Source organism: Lutjanus erythropterus, chromosome 18 (genome assembly GCF_056507025.1).
Source record: "Lutjanus erythropterus isolate fLutEry1 chromosome 18, fLutEry1.hap2, whole genome shotgun sequence".
Taxonomy (NCBI): domain Eukaryota; kingdom Metazoa; phylum Chordata; class Actinopteri; order Lutjaniformes; family Lutjanidae; genus Lutjanus; species Lutjanus erythropterus.
This window is the reverse complement of record NC_139334.1, coordinates 9,927,853-9,952,259: the sequence shown is the minus strand read 5'-3', so window position 1 is coordinate 9,952,259 and position 24,407 is coordinate 9,927,853. Positions and strand designations below refer to the sequence as shown.

At 38.8% G+C, this 24,407-nt stretch overlaps 2 protein-coding genes across 2 annotated transcripts; both read left to right on the top strand.

Moving 5' to 3' along the window:
- Nucleotides 1-2,896: 2,896 nt before the first annotated feature.
- Nucleotides 2,897-13,987, top strand: LOC146310634 (delta-like protein 4). Its single transcript, XM_084742429.1, has 11 exons — nt 2,897-3,623; nt 3,725-3,982; nt 4,978-5,035; nt 5,568-5,831; nt 7,650-7,710; nt 8,549-8,679; nt 8,979-9,148; nt 9,409-9,628; nt 10,556-11,270; nt 11,433-11,541; nt 12,568-13,987. Exons 1-11 carry the CDS (start codon nt 3,570-3,572, stop codon nt 12,571-12,573), a joined length of 2,046 nt encoding a protein of 681 aa, XP_084598555.1. The 5' UTR covers nt 2,897-3,569; the 3' UTR covers nt 12,574-13,987.
- A 2,048-nt stretch (nt 13,988-16,035) lies between these two features.
- On the top strand, nt 16,036-19,868 carry LOC146310633 (glutathione-specific gamma-glutamylcyclotransferase 1-like). Its single transcript, XM_084743057.1, has 3 exons — nt 16,036-16,478; nt 16,684-16,719; nt 18,531-19,868. Exons 1-3 carry the CDS (start codon nt 16,308-16,310, stop codon nt 18,978-18,980), a joined length of 657 nt encoding a protein of 218 aa, XP_084599183.1. The 5' UTR covers nt 16,036-16,307; the 3' UTR covers nt 18,981-19,868.
- The last annotated feature ends 4,539 nt before the right edge of the window (nt 19,869-24,407 follow it).

Genomic DNA, 24,407 nt, shown 5'->3' with positions numbered 1-24,407 from the left:
TGCTATGGACAGGGTCAGCAAAATATATTAGTATATCATTTAAAATATTCTAAATATAGAGTTTAGATGAGCCTTTTTAAAAGTGGCTAAAATAAGATTTGCTGTTGACCCTGTACACAGCAGTGCATTGCTTGGATTCTGTGCTGGTAAGTTTTTAATGATTGCATTGAAAATAAGAATATTAAATGTAGAATTTGCTTTTTATTGAACTTATTATAATATAATTATTTTTGGAATCATGCATTCCTTTTTTTTTTTATTAATATTTTAAAAAGTCTCACATAATCCCTGCACTCCCCCAGACTACCCCTAGGCATATCCCTCTTGAGAAATAGTGGATTGAACCACACTGCAGGGCTGCATTGATCCTCCACAGGATCTGTGTGATTCAGTCAATGGTGGGAACGCCAAATGCTTCAATACAGCAGAACTGTGAGATGTCCGGGCCTCTTAGTCACACTGCTCCAGACTCAATAGTCCATTGTCTCTGCCCTAAAGTGGAACCTCAAACCTATAAGTCAAAGGTGGGGGCTTAGAGATGAAGTCATCTCGGCAGGAGAGCCGTTCTGCCAGACACCTTCATGGCCAGGGAACAGCTTCTAAATCCTGTTCCCTCACTGTAAATCCTCCCAGACAAGTTGGCCTGCTGCAGGGGTGATAAAGGTAACAATGCCTGTGCCCAGCATGAGTTTACATGTGATAAAAATGCATATGGCATTTGAATTTATTTGCTTAGCAGCTCTTATATACTGTTTTGAGTTCATTTTTCTTTTCCCCTTTTGGAACAATTATACATGCACTTGAAAAGAGAAGAAAGTTTTTTCAACTGGCTCTTGTGGATGTTAGTTCAACAAACACTGTTACGCTCTATGCAGGATATAATGCCTACTTAAATTTATACAAATTTCCTTTCAATTGAGGGTATTATTAGTTCCGATGTTAAATAAAGTGCCTGAACAGCTGGGTGCCAGCACTTGTTATGCTCTCTTTATTAAGCATAATAAACAAAAACTTAAAGTAAAATATATGGTCTCTCTACCTCCTCTTATATGCAACACAGCATGTACAAATGCATGTATCAGTGTGTCTATCCTCAAATAAGCTTTCTATACAATAAAGTCTGTTTAATGCGGGTAGAACACTTCTGTTAATAATTTCCAAGAAACAAAATTACATTGACATGTTTTTTTAAAGCCTGTAGGGGAGACTGGGGTGTGTTGTAACACTAGGTTAGTTGTATCACTGTAAGTTTGACCAATTAGAAAAGTCCTGCAGTGATGTCATGAATATCGTACACTCCCATTTCCTTCTTGAGCTCACAGGAGAAGTGGTATGTGAGTGACAATATACGACTAAAAAACTGATTTTCAGGTAGATACAGTGGTTTGACTTACATAAACTAAAGCAGCAATTTCTCTAGTTTAATTTGATGCTTTGCTTTCATGCTACCTTCAATTCCACACACTAAAACAGTTGAGTATGTAATGACTGCTTGGGAGTGGGGACAGTTGTAACAGTTTATTAAAACGCTGGTAATTTCTTTGATTTGTGTGCATGAAACACACTAACACTAACTGTAAACGCAATGCCAAAAGAATTATGGGATAAACAAACAATATGTAAATTCTGCCACTATGGCACTCTCAATAAAGATAAATTGTATAGTGTGGATCTTAATTTAACAAACTACCTCTCATTGTAACATTTATCATTACAACTCACTCCAGGAGAAGAGTAGGTTCTAACAATGGAACTCTTTGTATTTGACATTAAGGATGAAATGATAGTCAGTTTCATCATAAACCACAATAAAAATCCCAATGATTGGTATTACCGTTTCGAATTTTAATTATTGTAATAACAGTGTTTGATTACTGCACTGTGAAAAACTCACTAAAACTACTGTCCACCATCAACCAAAGTTAGTAACAACCTCCCAGACGCAGATGTAGCAGCAACGTGGGTTTATGTGCCAATGAAAACACTGACATTGCAAAGAACATGACATGTCAAATTGTTGTGAGATTTTCAAAAGTTTGTGATATTATTTCAAAGTGCATCAGTACTTTCTCGATATTTTCAGCACATTTTAACAATATTATGCTAATGATAACTGTGATAATTTTAGTCACTGTAATTATGATATGAAATTTAATTTCATCTCCATTTGTCATTAACTCACACAACCTCTGATTGTGTAGCAGATGTTCAAGTGAGTTTTATTGTAGACAAATATGGGTACTGTAGATCAAAGTTTGAGAAATCAGTAAGTTACAAACAAAAAGTGTTGCTACCATCCCCAGTCTCCCCTACAGTGAGCCTTGGGCAGCCCTCTTTACTCACTTAAGCGCCAGATTTTTGTAAAACGCGGGTTCTTCAGCTGATTTATGAGTGGGACGATGTGTTTGCAATAAGAATCCATTATCATACAGCTGTGGAGTTATCTCCCGCTCCATCCTCTCTATCTAGAATAAACACAAGAAACAAGAGAGAAGGCTGCGAGGTCACGAGTGTAAAAGGCTCTCAGGGTGTCCAGGCGCGTAAAGACGCACGAACAGTCAGTGATCCCTGCAGAAAAATGACCGATTTGCGGGGAACTTACTACTGGTTTCTAATGGTAGCCAACAGTGAATTCACTGTATGTTTTGGAATTAACTGTTTTACAATTCTGAATCTGTTTTTGCATAATTCTTACAAGGTTTCTGCAGGTTGCAACAAACTAAATTTAAGACATTTTAAGATAATTATAAATGCAATTTAAGATCATATTTCACGTCCATACTGGCAACGTTATTAAAATAGTGTTAACTTGTTAAGGGTATTATGGTAACGTTAACTTCATAATCCAGTCAATTTTACAACCTGTCAAAATCGTACAAGACATTTCTAAAGCCTATAACTCAGATTACTGTATTTTAGTCTTTTTAAAGACTTTTTAAGGACCTGTGGAAACCCTGGTTTAAGTTTAAAATGATGAGCAATCTGCATTCAACTCACAGAAAACCGCGTTTTTCTGCACCAGGTGAGACAAGAACAATCTCCTCCACAATTATAATATCTGATGATGATATTTCAAGGGGGGGAAAAAGGTGGAGAGGAGAGTGGGCGGTGTCTGAAGTGACTGTCAGTGTCTGTAATGGCACTGCACAGCGGTATATAAACTGGGAGGGACGTCAGGCACCCCTCACTGGGGGAGTCACTATGCGCTGATGCTCCGCCACATGCTGCCCGCATCACTGTTGGCAACCCGAGCCTCGCATCAGCACAGCACACTCACAACACATCTGACCGGCACGATGGATGGGCAACAGAAAGACCGCAGACAGACTCACTTGTGGATATTGACGTTACTGATATTAGTCTAACCTCAAGCACTGGATAAATCGGTCTTTTCTGAACTACTTCTTCTTCTGGATACGGATTGCGGAGCTGGATCTTGTCCTACAGGCTTTGGAAGAAGGATTATATTTATTTTGATCACTTTTATTTTTTTTCGTTTTCTCGGAATAGGAGCGTTTTGTTGCAGGACAAACTGATTTTTTAAGGATACGCACAACAAACTCTAAAGGATGGCCGTTTGGTTCACCTCTATCCTCGCAATAGTTATGACAATATTTACTGAGGTAGCATGCTTTTTTAATATTTGCAAATTAGGAAATTATTATTTTAGAAGAAAAAATATGTTGTATTATTTTGTTGTTGCTCACTTTTTGTATCCTTTTAGGTTCATGGATCAGGTGTATTCGAGATAGATCTCCATCACTTTCAGAATACTCAAGGTTTGCTGGCAAATGGACAGGGTTGCAGCATGACCGCAGGCTGCAGGACATATTTCAGGGTTTGTTTGAAGAACTTCCAGACGGTGGTGTCTCCCGGAGACTGTATATTTGGCAGAGTCACCACACCTGTTCTGGGCACCGACTCGTTCAGCATCCAGCAGCGGGACGCCCGGCTGCGTCTGCCGCTCAACTTCACCTGGCCGGTAAGTGCACCTGTCCTGCTGAAGCCAACTTAATATGTAGCTGCACACCAAATTTAATATTAATTTAATTTAGTAATGAAGTGAAGAGACAGGTGGGGAATTAGACTTCCAGTAACAAAAAATAATTTACTTTATGTTATTAGTATTTTTTTTTTTTTTTTTTTGAGAAAATCATTAGCCTTAAAAAAAACTTTTATGCTCTAGATCAGATCAACACTAACCAACTACTCACTATTTCACTATCATGCCATAAGTGTGTGCTTTGTAATGTCAAATGCATGCATTAAAGGTACTGTAAATGATTTTAAGCAGGTACAACTTATAAGGTTACCTTAAAACGTGAGTTCTCTAAACTTATTATAAGTAGTTAGTTAAAAGATGTCTAATGGTCATGTTCCTTTTGAAATTTAATTTAACGAGTTGAGTGAACTTATAGCTGTGCATGTATTCAACTCATCATTTTGAGTCAGAAAATTTCAAGTCAGAACAACTCATGAGTTAAATTAAGTTGAGAATTATAAAAAAAATCTGTTTATGATAAGTTAATGACAAAAGATTAGCTGATTCCACTACATTCTTGTGTGACATTTTACAGTGTAGAATCAGTAGGTTTTGTCCAAGCTGTTCATAGAGGCAGCAGAAAGATAGTTGTTTGTTTAGTCCCCCAGGACCTCAAATACAGACGTTTTGGGTTCGTAAGAGCACAGCTAAATAATGAGAAAATACGGAAAAAATACGGAAAAATGTTGCATATCATGGCTTTAAAGTTAAACAGTGTAGCTGAGATTTTATGTGGTTTACTGCAAATATGACAGAATTAATTCTCATGATTCATCATTCTCATTATTTGTAGCAAATTAAAGTGAACTATAACTATTCTAAAATGCTGGGACAAGGGCCACATCAGTAGCTCATTGAAATTAAGCTGAAGACAATGTGTCTTTCATGTATTTTCAGGTTTTTGGTGACATTTATTTCTTCATTTGTCCCCACAGGGTGCTTTCTCATTAGTTATTGAAGCCTGGTATTCTCCTGCAGCGGACCCACCTGGAGGTGAGAATACATGCACTGTCTATGTCCGCCACCAGAGGGAGACATGCAAAGTGTAACAGCCTATAGATGACTTATTATTACCTGTCACACATTTCATCAATAACCCTCACTCAACTTGCTGCTGGCTGGCTGGCAAATTCATCTGGCATTTCCAGCGTCATGGATCAGTGTTTGTTTGGATGTCTTATTATGAGTCACACGACAATTCTTTACAATCAAATCTCTCCAACACAATTGCACTTCCCTTGTTTTATTTTTGGCCTGCATGGGAAAGTGCACAGGCTTAAGTGAGAACACGGAGCCTTGCCAAAAAAATCCCATGACAGCCCTTTCCTGGATTTTACACCTTTTTTGTTAGGTCCTTCATAACATAGCAGGGGAATAATGTGAAAGGAAGAGGAAATTTGAGTGTACAGATTGTATATTGTCACACAAATCACCAAAGGAATCATTGTTGGATTTATCAACTACACTATAAACTGTTGTTTCTTTTTAAAACTAATCTTTAAATGCCTGATGTTCTGTTTTTCAGACACCACCAACCCTGAATTCTTGATTAGTTCTTTTGCCATCCAAAGACAGTTGGGAATAGGGCCTGAGTGGTCCCAGGATGTGCAGAGCGGGACGCAGACGGAGCTAAGGTACTCATACCGGTTCATCTGCAATGACAATTACTACGGGGACACTTGTTCCAAAATATGCGCTCCGAGAGACGACCATTTTGGCCACTACACCTGCAAGCCTGACGGGCAAATAGCCTGTCTACCAGGATGGAAGGGAGAATACTGCCAAGAACGTAAGCAAGAGTAAAGACACCATATGGACACTTTGCTTTGTTTGTGGTTAAAGGTCACAAGAGGGCATATTTTGGTGAGGGGGAGACTAGGGGCAATTGTAACGGGGGCAGTCGTAACACACTTAATTCCTCCAATCAGAAAGAAGGGTGATAACACTTACTCTGCTCATGGTCAGTAGGATCCTCCTTCTGAAGCAGGATCATTTTATCACAGCAGAACTTTTCAACAAAAAACTGATTTTGAGATGTAAAAGTTACTTTTAAGATGTATTTTATTTTTCTTCTGCTGTCTGAAGTTTAAATGACTGCAAATTTAAACTTACATAAATTTTATCTCTAGGTTACTGGTTGAAAATGAACATGAATAAACTATGTTAATATCAGTGTCACTAGCTAGCTTACAAGACTTGCTCGAGGCTGCAAGATCTGGGGCAAATATAATAGTGTTATAATTGTCCCACATGGCCCAATGTAAGCACCTTGTTTGTCTGTGCTTATTTACTTTTCTGTTAGAATATTGACATATTTCATTAAATTTAAATGTAAAATTACTTTTAACTCAATTCAAATAATTTATTTATCCCCACCAAGGGGGCAGTTGTAACCCCAACTACTTCCTGTATTAAATGTAATATTATAGTCATCTCCTTATTAGAAAAAATATATCAACTGTATCACTGATTATTGCACATATTATGTTATGTGTATTTCCAGTAGCCCAAGAGTTATGACAGAAAATGTAATTTTAAAAAAGTTACAATTGACCCCGGTCTCTCCTACACATTGGTCCAAAAGGGAGTTGGCAAACATTAAGCTGACAGTGACCATATTTACAGAATATTAAATAAAAGTAGATATTGTAGAGTATCATGTTAACACCTATGTTTACCTTACTATTTCATATTGATATGCTGGAGAAAAGGGTCCGTGAAAAGAGTTTTTTTTTTTTTTTTATTTCCACACAGCAATGCTATTCTTGAACATTTAACTAACCAGGCCAAAAAGTGACATATATTGGACATTTGAGAATAAACCGTGAGTTTTGTTTGGGACTTTTTTGTACATTATTTGTTTTGTTTTTTTTTCACGGCAGCCATTTTGACATGAAATAGTAGGGTAATCACAGGTGTTACCAGTGATACTAATTAAGGTTCCCTAAAAGGAATGGACATTAATTAGTATCCCTGGTAACACCTGTGTTTGCACTGTTTTACGCACCTTTTGTTTTAGACGTTCTTGCCAAATAAGTCAGAGACATATTGTAAATTTTAAAATAAATAAGTATTATTTGGAGTTTCACTGTATAGAATACCTGATCACAGGTGTGAACAAAAGAGGAGATGTAGGAGAAATCTGACGACAACGAGCACCCACTTTCACGGTGGGCGCGTGCGGTTTTAATCCCGGGTCGGTGGTGGTCGCCCAGCAGCGCGCGCCGGGGTTAATCGCGGCATTATCTGCCACCACGCGCCACTAAATGGCGGCTCTATTGTTGAGGAGGTGCAGGACAGCAGCTGCACTCAGGGCTCCCACTGCCCACAGATAACAATGGGGCAGCTGTCCTGCTTTTTAGAGAACAAGCATCTGCTGCGCTCTAACCAGCCGTTTAACACCATAAAACCGTGAGGAATCAATGTCACATACAACACAGAGTATTATGTTTTCCACTGAAGTAGTCAGGTAACAGGTTTTATTACGCTACGAAATGCATTTAAAGGTGATAAAAGTCTTATTAACAGCTTGAGCCAATGCAGAATTACAAACACTGAGCTTTAAATATCTCTGTCTTCTTCTTTTATTCCATTTTTTTTTTTACAGCAATCTGTCTTGAAGGATGCAATGAAAGGAATGGAAACTGCACATTACCTGGAGAGTGCAAGTGAGTTTTCACTGATTTGTGTGTGTGTGTGTGTGTGTGTGTGTGTGTGTGTGTGTGTGTGTGTGTGTGTGTGTGTGTGTGTGTGTGTGTGTGTGTGTGTGTTTTTGCCTATTCATAAGTATTAAATTATTAGGGGAATTATCAGGAGAACCACATACTGCCAAAACACAATGCTATTCATTTACAGCAGAACCCGACCATATAGTTGACTGATATTATCATCTTAATATTGACCTATCACAGCTAAGTCAGTTTCTATTGCTGTTATCCGATATGCACCAATATTTTTTTTTTAACAGAACTTAATGCAGATAGTTTTTATTTGTTAGCTTTATAGGCAGCATTTTATGTATATTTGAACACTTATATGAATTCAGGTTTAATATATATTTTTGCTCTATTTGTTCTTTTTTTTAACTTAGTTATTTGTAATAATTAAAAATACCAGCGAACATACCATACTGTATCAGTACCCTGATATAATTTTGGACAATAACACTTACTGTTATATATCTTGCCTCCTTTGTCACAAGTGTTAACTACTTTTGAGTGATTATTGCAAAAAATGTGTGTTTATTCTGTATGCTGTATATTGTATTCTGTATAAACCATACTGGCAGATATACTGACACCAGCGCTGGCCCCAAACATCCAGTATTGGACAAGCTCTAATTCACAATGACCACAAGAAATATCACCTTTATTAAAAGTAGAGCAAATATTAAATAATCTCTTTATCTATTCATGTCACAAAAAGGTCATATTGTATATATGTCATGGTGAATAAAAATATTAGTGTGAACTAACAGTCATGTTTTACTGTGTCATGTGTGAACAGATGCAGAGAGGGCTGGCAGGGGCTCTTTTGTGATGTGTGTAAACTCCATCCATCCTGTAAACATGGTACCTGTATAGAACCGTGGCAGTGCACCTGCAAGGAAGGCTGGGGAGGCATATTTTGTGACCAAGGTGAGTAACTGTACCTCTTTCTTTAAACTGCAAGGAAACTGAATGAAATGTTAGTGCTGTAGGCAAAAAAAACTCAGTTCAGTTAAGTCTTTATTATCCTGTCTGAAATTTGGCTTGCAGCTAAACCAGGCAGTGTTCAGTGACTTTTTTACTGTACCAGCACTGTGTGAAAGAAAAAAAAAGGTCTTTGTTTTTCTTTTTGATGTGATTTTGAAAGAGGTATCAAGTATCGTTCTTTCTACTAGTAATGTGTTGAAGTTTAAAATTCTAGTATCATGACAGCTCTATGTTGTTTCTAGATCTGAACTACTGCACCCACCACAAGCCTTGTGCCAACGGGGCCACATGTATGAACACAGGCCAGGGCAGCTACACCTGCACCTGCCTGCCGGGCTTCACCGGGGTCAACTGCGACTTGGAGGTCAGGGAGTGTGACAGCCAGCCCTGTCGCAACGGAGGTCACTGCCTGGTGAGTGCGGAAGTCTCTCTCTCTCCTTTCCCACAACACAGGCCTTCCTGTTTTTGTTTTTGCCTTGGTCTATCTGCTGGTGCAGGAGGATGCTATCGATTGTCAAGTCAGTAGATGACCCAGTTCACAGACAGCAGACTGTAAATAGAATTCAAACTAAGGATAATGGGGTTCGTTGGGGCAGTCGTGAACAGGATATGATAAAACAAAACATCTGACAGCGAGCTTTTTGATAAACTGTATATCTTTTCCCCCTGTAGGACTCTGAGAACGGCTATAGGTGCGTGTGCCCACAGGGATTTGGAGGGACACACTGTGAACCCACGATGTTGACCTGCGCAGATAAACCCTGCTTCCATGGTGGCAAGTGCAGAGAGACAGACAATGGGCATACGTACACATGCGAGTGTCCAGCAGGCTACACTGGACTGAACTGTGAGAGGAAGGTGGATAAATGTACCTCACTGCAATGCGCCAATGGTAATACACCATTCTCTTTTCAACAAATATTAATAGTCTCTATTTGTCTCTGTACATTTGTGTTAGAAACAATCTGAAACACAAGTAGGGCTTTAATGATTAATGGATTAGTTGTCGACTATTAAATTAATGGTCAAGTATTTTGATAATTGATTAACTGTTGAGTCAATTTTTAAGAAAAATTCTCTGATTTCAATTTTCTCAAATGTGAATATTTTATAGTTTCTTTAGTCATCTATGACAGTAAACTGAATATTTTTGGGTCATGGATAAAACAAGAGATTTGGACTATGGGAACAGGGATCAACATTTTTTAAAAATCATTTTCTGATATTTTATAGACCAAACAACTAATCAATTAGTCTAGGAAGTAATCAACAGATTAATCAACAATGAACTTAATCATTAGGTACAAAATATAATTAGTGCTGCTAATGAAAATTAAAACAATTATTTTTATTATCGATTGATACATTGGTCAACCTTGTCCTGGAGAAATGCAAGCCAAGTAGTGAGCTAATGATTGATGTAAACTGGCTAGCTAGTTAGCTAACATTCAGCTAACATGAGCTAATAGCTTTTACAGGTACCCTAGCAAAAAATTCAGCCATCATTAAAATTTGGTTTGCTTTTCAACATAAATAAAACTAGTGCATAGCAGATCCAAGTACAAGAAACAGGAAAGGAGGACGTTGACTGAGGTACCAAGCTTGTTCAACTGTCATTGGAGCACAGACTGAAAAGAGGCAGGACTTAGGAAGGGTCAATTAAGCAAAACTATCCAAAGCAAACTAAGGAGGTTGCCTTTTTTCCAAGCTTAGTCTGAGGGGATTTGGGATTTAAAAACCCTGGACTGACCAATTAAAAGACTAATCATAGAGCATGAGACAGAAGAAAAGCTTCTATAATGCTGTTTTCTTTTCATAGGTGGACATTGTATGATCCGCGGTAACCGCCGGCTGTGCAGCTGTCGCTCAGGCTTCACAGGTCTTCGATGTGAGATCAACATCAACGAGTGTGCCAGGAACCCGTGTGCAAATGGCTCCACATGCATAGACCGCATCAATGACTACACCTGCACCTGCCCTCCAGGGTACACAGGCCACCACTGTGACAAGCCAACAGACCGCTGTGCCTCTCAGCCATGCCTGAATGGCGGGACTTGCACCATCGGAGCAAAAGGCCAGCCTACCTGCATCTGCCCTGCCCGTTACAGTGGCCCCCAGTGCCAGTCCGACAGTGTGCCTTCAACCCAGTCCTCTGACAAGCTGAGCTTGGCAGCCATCAGCTTGGGAGTTGGTCTGGTGGCCGTTTTGGTGCTTTTCTGCATGGTTGTGGTGGTGATACGTCATGTCAAGAAACAGAGAAACAAAGAGCAGGACTCAGAGACCATGAACAACCTCTCCAAGGGTGACTTTCAGAAAGAGAACCTCATCTCCACTCTGGAGCTGAAGAACAACAATAAAAAGATTGATCTGGAGGTGGAGTGTCCCAGAGAAAAGTCCAATCACAAACACATCAACCACTACCACCTGGACTATAAAACCTCCACGGGGTACAAGGATGAACTGTCCCTTCTGGACAAAGATGAAAACTGTGAAAAGACAATAGAAGAAAAAAAACATTTGTGTAGAATGTACAGGTGAGTGCACATGAAAGGATTGAATCAGCAGTTGTATTTGTATATTATTATGTTAATGTTTTTGTGTTGCAGGTTCTGACAAGTCATAATTTGTTTACAACATCAGGTCACTGATTTTGTTTTTGTGCTCAGTAACTGACATGATGTATCTTCACTCCACAGTGAAAGGCCAGAGTGTAGAATATCAACAATATGTTCCTCCAGAGACTCGATGTACCAGTCTGTCTTTGTAATAGCTGAGGAGAAAAATGAATGCATCATTGCAACTGAGGTAAGCTTATTTCCAAAATGGATTACAGACAGTAGAATAAGTGAACAGAGCTTCCAGGTCTGAAAAGTGAAGCCAGTGCGTAAGTGCCTTAAACCTGTATTCTTTCTATTGGCCAGCAGGATGACGACTCCGCTGGTTGTAAAAAGAAGTCAGACTGTATGAAGTCTTATGAGAAAATGACTCTGCTTCTCACTTGATTTATGGCCTCACAGTTTCATAGTGAGTTTCTGGTCTCGAGCACTAGTTTCAAGTCTTCTTCAATACAGCATGATTTCATTTTGAAAATTATGGTCCCATTTAGAGTAAAATAAATAAGGCAGGATATGCTTTAGGGTGTGGCTGCTGCGTGATTGACAAGTCATTCTCAGTGAGTCTGTCCAGAGCAATGTTGCAGGCTCACAAAACTCAGACCAAACTGTCAAACTGGTCAGTGCTGATTAAATATGGATCCAGATCATGTTACTACATTGCCTTTTCCTTGTGTAAAATGTTTTCAAAAACATAATTTAGTCCACTGGTGGTACCTGGTGGCCAACATTGTGTTTATAGTTTCCAACTGAGCCTCCTGAAACTCAGATCACACTGTCAGATTAGGCAGTGCAGATCAAACTTCATCAAGGATCACGATTCTGTTATTACATTGCCTATTTCTTTCATATTTTGGTGTTCTGTTTAGCTGTAAAACAAGAAAGGCATTCCACCATTACATCCTGCTGAACAGACAAGCCAAAACCAAACACTGCCCAAGTCGCACTCACTTGTCAGTACTGCACACGCTCTGGTTGCAAAAAACCATGTCAAGCTGTCAACCTCCATAATGCCAAACTCAAGGCTTGAAAACAGAAGTCCAAAAACCAAGGCCTGACATAACAGTAGCTCTGTTTGCAAATTCTACTGTCTGTGTAATGTATCCGCTTTATTGTTTCTTGACCATTATTATTAACCAAAAATAGCATTTTCTTGTCTTTCTCTTTGTCATTAACTGCTGAAGGACTCATGAAGTTTTTTATTGTTCTTGTTTTTCAGGTATAATAAATAGAAGATATTATTCACTGTCAACATTGGATTTTCTTGTGGACTGTTTACAAGTGTGGATAGACTGGGATTTATTTAAATGCAAGTTGCTGCTCTTGAAAACTTGATAACTGGATGGAGCAAGTGTGCTCTTCGAACTCAATAGAACTAAAGCTACTAAACTTTGTGAGAATGTAAAGACTGAAAAAGACAAATAATGAGCAAATCTGACCGGTGGATGGGCCTTCGATATTTTCGACTCAACCCTCTGTCTGCTCCGTCCAAGTTCATCCAACAAGGGCTGCAGGCTGAGATGTTTATGCCTGCGTGTTGATTAGAAGAAGAGGACTATCTTGATGCACTCCTCTCCGCCTTATTGCAGTAATCAGCAATCAACGAATCAACTTACTGCCAACAAGCCTGTGGAGGGAGCCAGCCTTTTCCACTTTTTTTGTGGCCTGCAATGCGCTATGCAAACAAAAATCAGCATTGTGATAAATCAAAAAGGGACAAAAACTACTGAAAACGGTTCATTTTTGAAGGATATTTAGGGTTATCAGTTTTGTAAATCCTTTTTTATAAAGAATGTATGCAGCCTAGATCACAAAGCCTTATATATGTGTTCGTGCCCATCTTATCTTGATTCCTCTGCAAAGCAAAATGGAGGTAACATAAAAGATCAAAAGATGCAATATGCTGTAGCTCCATGCAGGGAAACTGAGGATAAGGCCTTGTTTTACCTTATGCAAGATCACCCTTAAATAAAGACAAAGAAATACATGAAGTGACTATCGTACCAAGGACGCCTTCAAAGGAAATTACTGAACCAATAATGTTATTTTGTAAGATTAGTATTTCATTAGTAATTTAAGAATATGAAGCACTGATCTTTCTCTCTTTGTTTTATAAGATTATTTTGTATATACTGTATATTTATATGTCGAGATTAGAAGTATGAACATCTGTTTTTAAGTTGACGCCCAGAAAAGGTGAATTTATTTTTAAAGTGTCATTGGTGTTTTATTTTATTTTTATTTTTTGTTATAAAAAGACACAATGAATACATATCTGGTACACTGTTTGTTTGTTGCTCTTCAATGGTCAAGTGTACATGTGGTCAAATAGAGATCCTAATTTAAATGTTGGAATCATCTAGAAAAACTTTATTTGTGTCAGCTGGTGTGGATGTGGCTTCATTGTCTATAGATACAGTCATATATTTGGCCTGGTAGCATTTCCAATGATTCCATGTCTTATGTCCATGACAGCTGTGTCAGTGTGATGTTAAATCCATGTGCTAGCAATCATTCAGTGGACAGTATTGTAATTGGCATCAATGTAAGGGATTACTCAAACAAAAAGATATATATATTTAAAAAAAACATCTGTATGTGAAAATAAAGAATCCTTGTGGTCTTTCTCCAAAACTTAACTGCTTTTCTGAAGTGCTACTAGATATAATTTTGCTGAGTGACTCATAGAAACAAGACACCAGAGGCTAGATACGATCTCTGATGATAGGTTGTCTCTAAGCTGAAAGGAGGGAGGGGGTGATGGAGTGAGATGGGAGGGGCTGACAAAAGTTGGCATATGCTTGTGCATGTGTCATTAAGAAAATCTGCATATGCCCTTTCACTGAAGCGTGTGCATGGCAAACAAGGGCCCCACAGCCCATAAGGCAGAGGACCATAACAACCCAGTAGACACAAACAAATTAAGCTGTAATATGTTGGTGGTGGTGGTGGTGGGACACAGAAAGTGCCCTTTCAGTGGAGGAAATGTGGTGCATTGTCATAAAGACTGCCCTACATGGCAGACAATTTTGTAGTTGGCCTCTGTGTTCCTCTTAAAGGGATAGTTTGGGTTTTTTGAAGTGGGGTCACATGAGGTACTTTGTCCATAGTCGGTGTATTACCTATAGTAGATGATTGGCATTCTCCCATTTTAGAGAAGCAGCTGGAGTACCATGTAGGAAGCTAAGCAATGTACTGCTGTGAACAGTATTTTAGCCCCTTAAAAGGTCAGTGTCAGTTTGAGTGTATGCTATGCCATCAGACACCCTTATCTGACGGGGAATTGCTATTATATAAGCACTTTCTCCAAAACTACCGAACTCTATTGGTGAAATCAGTCATTTTACCTCAGAGAACACGGAAGTCGCTGGTCTACTGCTGCCTCAATTTGTTAGTTTGTTTGTGTTATTTATGTTTAAGTGACTTTCATGTTTTAGTTTGGACTCACCAGTCATACAATAAAACAAACAGAGGTAGCAGTAGACAAGTATCCTGCGTAAGATCACTGTTTTTGTTAAAGGGGTTTGGTTGCTTTTGAGAGAGCAACATCTGGCTTACAAAACAGCGGTTTCCTGTTGGAAAAACCTGTTTGAAGGCAAGGTAAGGGGGTGAAAATATTCTATAATATAGTGCACTTAAACCGACACTGATTTTTCAGGTGGGCCTTTTATTTAGGTTGCTAAAATACATTAGTTTAGCTTCCTATACTGTACTCCTGCTGCTTCTTCAAACTGGGTGCAAGTTGACCACCATCTACTGTCGGTAATACACTGACTATCGATAAGTACCTCATAGAACCCCAGTTCAAATAATCTGAATTGTAGAGGGTCACATAATAAAACTATTTATTTATTTATTTATTTATTTATTTATTTATTCATTTATTTATTGTTATTTCTCTGGGCCAAAGTTCAGCACTGCTGTCAGTATAAACATACTGCATTTTATTCACCTTTATTCACTCCTGCAGCTAATATCAAAGCATCGTTTCAGTCTCAAGATTGGGGCAATCTATTTTACTACCACTTGGGGGCAGTAAGCTTTGTGTGAAGTTGGAGGAAAAGAGTTTCTTCCACTTTGACGTGTTCACGTGCTCGTCATGTATCACAACCAGAGAGTGACAGGCAGAGGACAAATGATCTCAAGCAGCCATTCATAAATTATCAGGGCACCACAGTGTGCTAGACAGCCCTCAGCAGAACACAGACACTTAATGAGCTTAAGAGAGCACAGATATAACAGCTCCAGCTATTTATAGGTAATGTGATTACCTGCTGGACTCGCACTGACGGTTTGACACTCAAGGGTACAGAGGTGCGCCCACATTTTTAAATGTTTGAAAGAATAAAATTGTACTAGGTGAAAAATCATCAAAAAAAAATGTTGTAATAACGAAAATGTATGTGATTGCTATGCCACATGTGTTTATGAAAGGAGAGTTTTGTGTCAGAAAGAAAAAGAAAGAAAGAAAACTTTCGTTTTTTACATTCGTTATGACAGCAGCGGTCAGGAAACTGTGTGTTTTCCCACCACCACTCCAACTCCCCCCACCCATAACCCTGGAATGCAGCCGGACCACCAGAATGATTCTGATTGGTTTATCGGTTAGCTAAGCCCGCCCCATCTGTGACACGATTGGTCGAGGACGCCTCGCTCTGACGTGCACTGAACAACAAATACACGTGTTTGTACATAGAAAGGGGACAGTATCCATATATCGAAACGCTATTTTTTTTAATGACATTGGTCTTAATGTTGGAGTCAACGCTTCTCTGTACAAGACTGAATTAACATTTGTCTTCCTTGAGCACTTTATTACATTTCCAGTGGATGTATTGGAATGTGTAGGACAACAGAGACAGGGAAAGAAATATCTCAGAGCAGAGACTTGTTGACATAAACAACCTCGTCTAGTTTGTTTTGTTTGTTTTTTTTTTAAAACACAGCCAACCTACAACAATGAAGCCTCAGGACGTTTTGAAAGAAAAGAGCAGCCTGTGGATATTTGGGTATGGATCATTAGTGTGGAAACCCGACTTCGCTTACAAGAGGAGCAAAATTGGCCACATCACGGGATACAAAAGGCGCTTCTGGCATGGAGATGATTTTTATCGAGGAGACAAGGAAAATGTGAGATTTGTTGCCACATGTGCCAGTGATACATTATTTTATCTCTCTGATTGGTTCAAACGCTTTCTAATGGCTGATTATTAGTTGCTTACGGATTATTTTATCTGTATATTATGCATTATTCTGCAGTGTAAACCTGCTTCTTGTTGTTGTGTGATATGCTGAGGAGTCATATTCTCACTGTGTGTGTCCTTGTTCTTCACAGCCAGGCAGAGTGGTCACACTAGTGGAGGATCAGGAGGTAAGAAGTGTCCCAGTCTATTTTCATACTGTAAACAGCCTGCAGTAGCAAACTGCTTTCTGTGTTTCTGCCATTATCAAGTGCTAAATATCATTTTATCTCTAACCTTTCGCTGTTAGTGAAGATGAGAAACCATCCTGAAGAAGGTGTGAAGCCATTTTTCAAATGTCCCGTTTCACAAACAAAAAGTAGATCTGCACAACTGTCTTATACAGTATTTGTATAAGTATGTTTGTATTACACCCAGTGATGCTGTAGGAAAAACTGGGTACACCCATGACCTTAACCTTTACACAACAGATTTTTAATACACGTGTATTCTACTGTCACTAAGGTTACAAATTTTGTGCACTGATAGTTGAAAAAGTTCACATCAGTAATCGATATACATTAATTATTAATAAGATATAAATGCATGTCTTGTTCTCATTTTAACTTGTATTTAACCACGTCTAGCAGCACATCAGTAATACGAAATGCTAAATTCATGAAGCACAATCAATTTAAATGAGCAGAATAATGAAACAATGAGGATCTTGTTTGAAAAAGGCTGTTCTTGTTTGCCCGTCATTATTCAACAAATGGCTCCGCCAAACAACACAAAGTCAAATGGGGCATAATTACTGCAATTTCTAGACTAACAAGGCAGACCAAACCAAATCATAAGAAAACCTGTGAGCTCCAGTGAAATGGTCCAGAAAAGAAACATTATTGATTAATAAATTCGTAACGAATTAATCAATTAAATGGAGTTGCAATTCATTATTAAAATGCCCTGTTATCAACAATTTATTATATATAAGTTGGTCATTAAACATTAAAAAGGTCCTATAATTAAGACTTAGTCAAGTTGGTCAAGTCAGTCTCTGAAAGAGTCCACAGAAAGTCTAATTTTTCTCTCTTCCAGCTGTGAATGCTCCCTGAATCAGGATCAGATGTGCCTCAGGTCTTGGCAGAATACTTAAAGTAAAGGTCTTTTCCATCCTCAGGAAACAAAAACGAAACAAAACTTCGTAGGAATCTAATTTTAGCCTGTTCATACTCTTTAACGCCACACTTTACCATGAAGTAAAATGATTACGATCTTTCTGAAATCTTATTTTCTTTATTTTATCGTACAACTTTATTTCCAAATTAGACATTTAAATACATCTGCTCATCAGAAATTCATAATATGTTGGTCAAAATACTCATTTTAGTCATGTCCCCCAGTTTTCACTCAGTCCTGGTGCCCTTACAGTTCTTCCCCCTCTAAAACTTTGGGACATTACACAAGAGACATGATCAAGAACAAGTGGTATAATTGGAGTCTCCTGAAGGCCACGGGAAAACCAAAAGTACATTCTCTCACTTTCTTTTCTCTATTTTTGGATCATATTCTAGGTATGGCTGAGAATGTCAATCTCAATGTACAGTCCTGTTGCTTATTTCTAACTATTTGTTATGTGTTTTTAAAGATAGCTTGAAGCTACTGAGTGTACTCATGTTAACAGTATTGGTGCCATGTGACTACATTTCATGTATTTGCTAATGCTATGCTAAAAACTCAGTCTTGTTACTGTAAAGTCCTGTTACAATAAATGTTTGTTCCTCATTCAGAAACCTTGGAGAAGAAAAAATAAAATGTCCTGAGATTGACCATTACACATTGTGAATAGTTCAGTGTGTTATAAGATACAACAATGAAAACAGAAAAAGAATTGAGTTTGAATTTGAAAATTTACAACTTGCAAGTGGCACCATGTTTGTTTGGCAATTAATATCAAACTATGCTAACTACTGTATCTTGCCTCCACTTGTTTGCCCTTCAGGCTTGCACATGGGGTGTGGCCTATGAAGTGACTGACTCCCAGACTGAAGTGGCCCTCCAGTACCTGAACATGAGAGAGGTGGTGTTGGGCGGTTACGTAACAGAGATGGTGGAGTTCATCCCCAAGGAGAAGGGTCAGGCTCCTCTGTTGGCTCTCGTCTACATCGCCACTTCTGACAACCCCATCTACCTCGGCCCTGCCTCGGAAAAGGAGATCGCCGCACAGATTGCCGTCTGCAGGGGCAACACTGGCCACAACACTGAATACTTGGTCCGCCTGGCAGAATTCATGAGGATTTACTGTCCTGAGGTAGAAGATGAGCACCTCTTCTCTATAGAGGCGGCTGTTCTGAGCATTTTCCATGACTGTGAAGAGATCACACCCTCAGACCAAAAAATCCTTACTGCTGGGAGCTACTTAAAAGACTGCATAAGGCACTCCACGTCATGAAAATGATCGTGTTTTTATTCTTGGTGAAAGGGAAATGCTGTATTTGGCGCTTAAAAGAGGAATACCTGTTTTGGTATCAAATAAAAAATATCAACAGTGACAGTGACATCTTGGTGGTTAAGTATTTTTAAGTTGTAACCTCAGAGGTATCTCATGTTCCTCAGTACTGTAATTTTCACCTTCTCACTTCACATTTTTCAACTGTGAAGACGGAGAATGTAAAATATGTAGGTCACAAATGCTTTACTCTACAAGTTACAGAAGCATGTGATGCTTTTGAAAATTCACACTAATGCTGGGTTGCACCAACAATGATTGATTGTTAATCTTATTAAATCATGTCTTAACTTTAAATTATGTTGCACCAAAATTAGCTTAAACTTAAACCTCTCTTCAAACCAAGCTCAGTTTAGTTTTTACGCTAAGCCTAGTTTAAATTCAGCCTAATTCTGCAGCACCAAAACCTTTAAGTCTTAACTTTAAACTTACATTTGACAAAGCTATCTTTTAAAATGACTGCCTTTGTTTTTTAAGACAGAATGAGCAAAATAATCCAGTTCATCACAGACAGTTAAGGGACAGACTGTTTTATGATGCGTCTTTTTATTTCTTTCACTCCAGATGATCAATTAAAACAGACTTTTTAGTTAGCTTGTTAACTTTTTAGCAAGCTAGCAAAGACCCTAAAGTTTTGTAAAGCTGTTAACAAACTAGCAAACAATGTAAAGTTTTGTTAGCTTGTTAGCTAACTATCAAACATTACATTGTTAAAGAATACAGAGCAGCTGAAATCTTTCTCCGTACTGATTAGGTCCTGACAGCGCTTGAATTTATTTTTATGCATTTATCCTAATTTGAGTGAGCAAGCATCTGTACTTTCGGTTTATATCAATATATATATAGACAAGATCTAATCTCAGATTAAATTGATCTTGTTTGGTGCAACCCAGTCTAAGAAATGACTTATGTCTTACACCTTTGTTGTAAAAGGGTCTCAGAGGTGACTGTATACTCTGTACATTTTTAAAATATATTTTAATAAAAACACTAAAAATCTACATCAAGTAAATTGTGTTTCTTTTGTTATCAGTGGCTCTCACATACTATAAGTTTGAACAAGTTTTCCATGTTTGTTTTTTGCAGTTGAATCCTTGATCTCATACAAACCCTGCTCTTGCTTCACACTCCCATCCCATCACATGGTCGAGGAATGTACAGCTGTAACTTACAGGAAATGCTGATATTTCCTCAGGGAGTTGTTAACTGCACAGACCAAGCAGGTTTTAGACATCTTTTGTGGATTTAAATTGTATTATATACATGCATTTACTCAAAAATCGCTTATTCTGGATGTTTTGTGGACCTCAGAGTTGCCCTGTGTAGTTCTTGAGACAGAATTTAATGTCACTACCAGTGGGCTATAAAAACATTTGCTTTCATGATGCCAGGATCGCCATGGGTCTTCCAGGCATAGCAGTGGGACCATTTTTTAAAATCCCCATTGTGCATCCAAGCATTCCACAAACACATAAAACTTAACTTTAAAAATCTAGTTTAGATCCCAGTGTTCCCAAAGAAAACACACATGTCAGGGTGAATTACATGGAAATGCATACTAAGTGAAGTAGAATATTTCATCTGATGTTATATTTAAGCCATACATTCAAATGTTGACATATTTCATTCTGTGAAGAAACCTCAGAGGACATTCAAGTGAAAAATCAAGCAGGAATAATGCACAGCCTGTCCAGTGTGATGTCCAGTGGTGCTGGTACAAATCACACAGTCAGCTGTAGTAGAGGAACCACCCACCGTGGAGGACTGCCCCCTCCTACAGTATACAGAGAGCATATAGTGGCTTAGCTGGGAGGTGGGGTTGCAGATAGGGTTTCTTTCCCCGTCTGAGGTTTGGTCACGTTACCATAACATGTGCACATGCCACAATTTTTTAAAAAGTAGTTTTAGGATGAACCAGCCCACATTTTAAGCTGCAGCGTTCTGTGGATCTGCTTTCTTAGAAATCAGCCCAAAAGTGGGTCAAAGGTTTGAGCTGTGAAACAGTGTACAGGAACATACAGTTCACCAATAGCTCACATGTACAGACCAGGTAATGTAGATGGACATGGAGTCCTGATATAGGCAGATCATAATAACCTCTCATTACATAACTGAAACAGTTTGTCTGGTGGTTGTCCTCCTGATTTATGGAAAAACTGTTTGTGTTTTTGCAAAACTACAACTGAAATCCAGGGCACACGAGGTTCCCTGTGCTGTCTGAGTCACAGTGTTTTGTTACGGATGAAACTTGAGACAGATGGCAACGAGTCAACAGCATGTGATTGTTTGTGGCATCTTACTGAACCGCATCATAACATGCTGTACATGCAAGTCAGTGCAGCAAGTTTTAGTACATGTAGTGCACAACAAATACATCTGATGAGTCAGTGAACTTGATATCTTCCCTGCCTCCCAGCCAACACCCAATATTTAATTTGGTTCTCACTAAGTAGAAACACAAAGTGCTAATCTCATCATCTGGACCAGGTAAATATTGTTTAGAACGTGTTGTTATTTATTTAGACCATCTGAGAAACTTTACACTTAATGTTGCCTATGAGGTAACACGTCACAATAACTATTATTAGTAAATGGTAAATTAATGGTTAATGAAACTTTCATTAATTTTCACTGTAAGCAATGTTAAGTACCTGTTATAATTACTAAATGATTAGTAAACCTTTAATAAATCACATTATGTTGGGTGAGAGGAGTGAGGAGTCTGTATAAAATAGAGCAGTTGCTAAAAGAGAGTTTTCATTGTTTTTCAGAAATTGTGGATCACCGCCACCATGAGAGTTAGTTGTGTGTATGATCACAAATGTGCACAAGAAATATTAGGCTGATGGGACCAGTGGTGTCTGGTGGAGATAAAAATACATCTATAAATGCTGCTATAATGTGTTCATCAAGGCTGAAATAAACATTTATTTATCTATCTGCAATTATTCTGCATTCGAGCATTATGATTTACAGCTCACTCTGGCACCTCTCATTAGAGATAGAACAATAAATATGAGCAAATCAATGAATGCCCTTTACCACACTGTTAGGGCTCCTTGGAGAGATGCAGAGGGAATATGACACCACTAAGTTAGAGGATACTTATTCACACAGAAGGATGCAGAACATGTACATATGTCTTATGTTGACAATTCTTTATGCATCCACAGTGATTATAATATGACACCAAATAAATTCTTATTGACATACAAGTAAAATTTACCTTGCATATACATGGACACACTGTGCGCCCAATGCACTTTGAGCCCCTAATCAATATTAACAGCGCCCCTGATGTCACATCCTCTCCAAGAAAAGATATCAGTCATTATCTTCTGAACTGATAATGAGGAACACACACATGTGGAGGTTGAGGTCATGTCCTAAGGATGGTCACACATCCCCAAAAACATCATTCCTATTGATGCAGCTCAGAAGCTTCCACCTGCATGCTAATGTGCACCTTGTCTGAACCCTGACCCTTGACCTTGGCGTGGTCCATGCAGGGCTGAAGGTCACCCTGGAAGTGTGTTAAAGAGAAAGTGATTGGGCCACTAATGGAGTCCATCCGCTTTAGAGCCCTAACCCTCTCATACTGGGAGGTCAGCTCTGCCCGCTGGGGGTCACCTCACCCCTCATTGGGCTCCGGCCAGTGGACATGAGTGCTGTGCGGTCACGGAGGCCACTTCACCACAAGAGGAAGAGCGTCCATTAAAAAGACACAAACAATGGCTAATGATTTGGCAGTAAACCACATGCCTTCTTTCAACCCTCGATCAATCAACAAAATAGAAAATGAAACTAATGCTCCATATGTAATATAGTTTAGTGAGAGCAGATTTCTTGGATCAAAAGACTGAATCTGGTTTCTGACTCGGGCGTGAGCTGCTGCTCATCTCATTTCATGATGCAGGAGAGAAATTACACAATTCAGACTCATCCATCATTGTGCAATGATAAACACAATTCTTGCATCAATCCATCATCTCCAGTGGTTGATGTTAAAATTGTTTCTTCTCATCCAAACAGAACATGACTCACACCGGCTGGATCTTTTAATTGAATCTGTTGGTGAGCAGGACGGGGGACTGAACCAGGCTTGACAAAATTAAAGCTCCAGACAGAGAGCGGTCTCTCTGCTTCATTAGCCTGCTCTATCCCTGAGGAATGGCACTTTTGCTGCACTTAATTTCATTTCCCTAATCTCTTTTACACCCAAACACACCACAGCTGCCAGCGCCTGGCCGAGGGGTGTCAGGCCCTGAGGGGAGACGGTGACGTGAGCTCAACTGTGGCTTAACTTTTTATCTGTTTTAACACGAAATACTGCAAGATTTTTGAAATTGTACACATTGAGTGTTGCACTGTGCACTGCATAAACACAGCTGAGCACCAAGTCACATAGCATAACTAACAAGAAGGAATTCATAGTTGCATGTGATCTGGATCCTACTTTGTGTTTGTGTGTTTGCTGAAGGATGGACTAAAGCTCAGGGGTCCTCCTCAGTGCTGTTAAAACTGCCACTGCCTTCTTGAAATGGTGGTCATTTTTTTGTATTTTTGAATTTTGTTCTGACTGTTCTGACAAGACTATACAGCCACCATAGTGACTGCTACCACTTTAGCTAAATGCCAACATCTGCTTTAGCATTAAGCGAGTAGGCCTACTCGACTGAAATGAGTAACTGGTACGGATAATGTACTTTTTTACAAGTACATACTCTGTTTCTACAATATGAAAGCAGACCCCAGGTCTTAATGAAACACTAAACTTGTCGTTTTCTATAGGCATTCAGATTCTGCTCCAGATCTGCATGTACCAGCATCGTTCCTCTTCGATATATTGGTGCCTTTAGCTCTACAGTTGTGGGGTTTTTTTTGGTGTGTGTGTATGTACATGTATATTCTATGTATATCACACATTCATTTTTTTATTTTTCCTGTTTACCTGCTTCTTGGGATCTTGTAAACAGATTAGTACTTGTATGACATAAATTACATTGTTACCTTAACTTTATGATCACGCTCATAGTGACAATGGATCATGCTAACATGTTCAAAGTGACACCGGGTGTAATGTTTCTCATGTTTGCCATCTTAGTTGTGTTAGCATACTAACATTTGCTAATAAGCACTATACAATCCATCCCGTAGGCCTATACTTGTCCAGACATTTCACTCTGAATCAAATCCAGGATACATAATTTGTGAATTTGTGTTGCTTTTTTCCTTCCGTCTTTTGCATTGATTAAGTAACAAGCCAGTTCCAGTGTGTAGCATTCATCAATGAAATTAATACAATCCTGGTTCATTTAGGGTCACAGAGTTGAGAATTTCCCAGCGGGTTTTTGTGTTTCAGTTTTACCG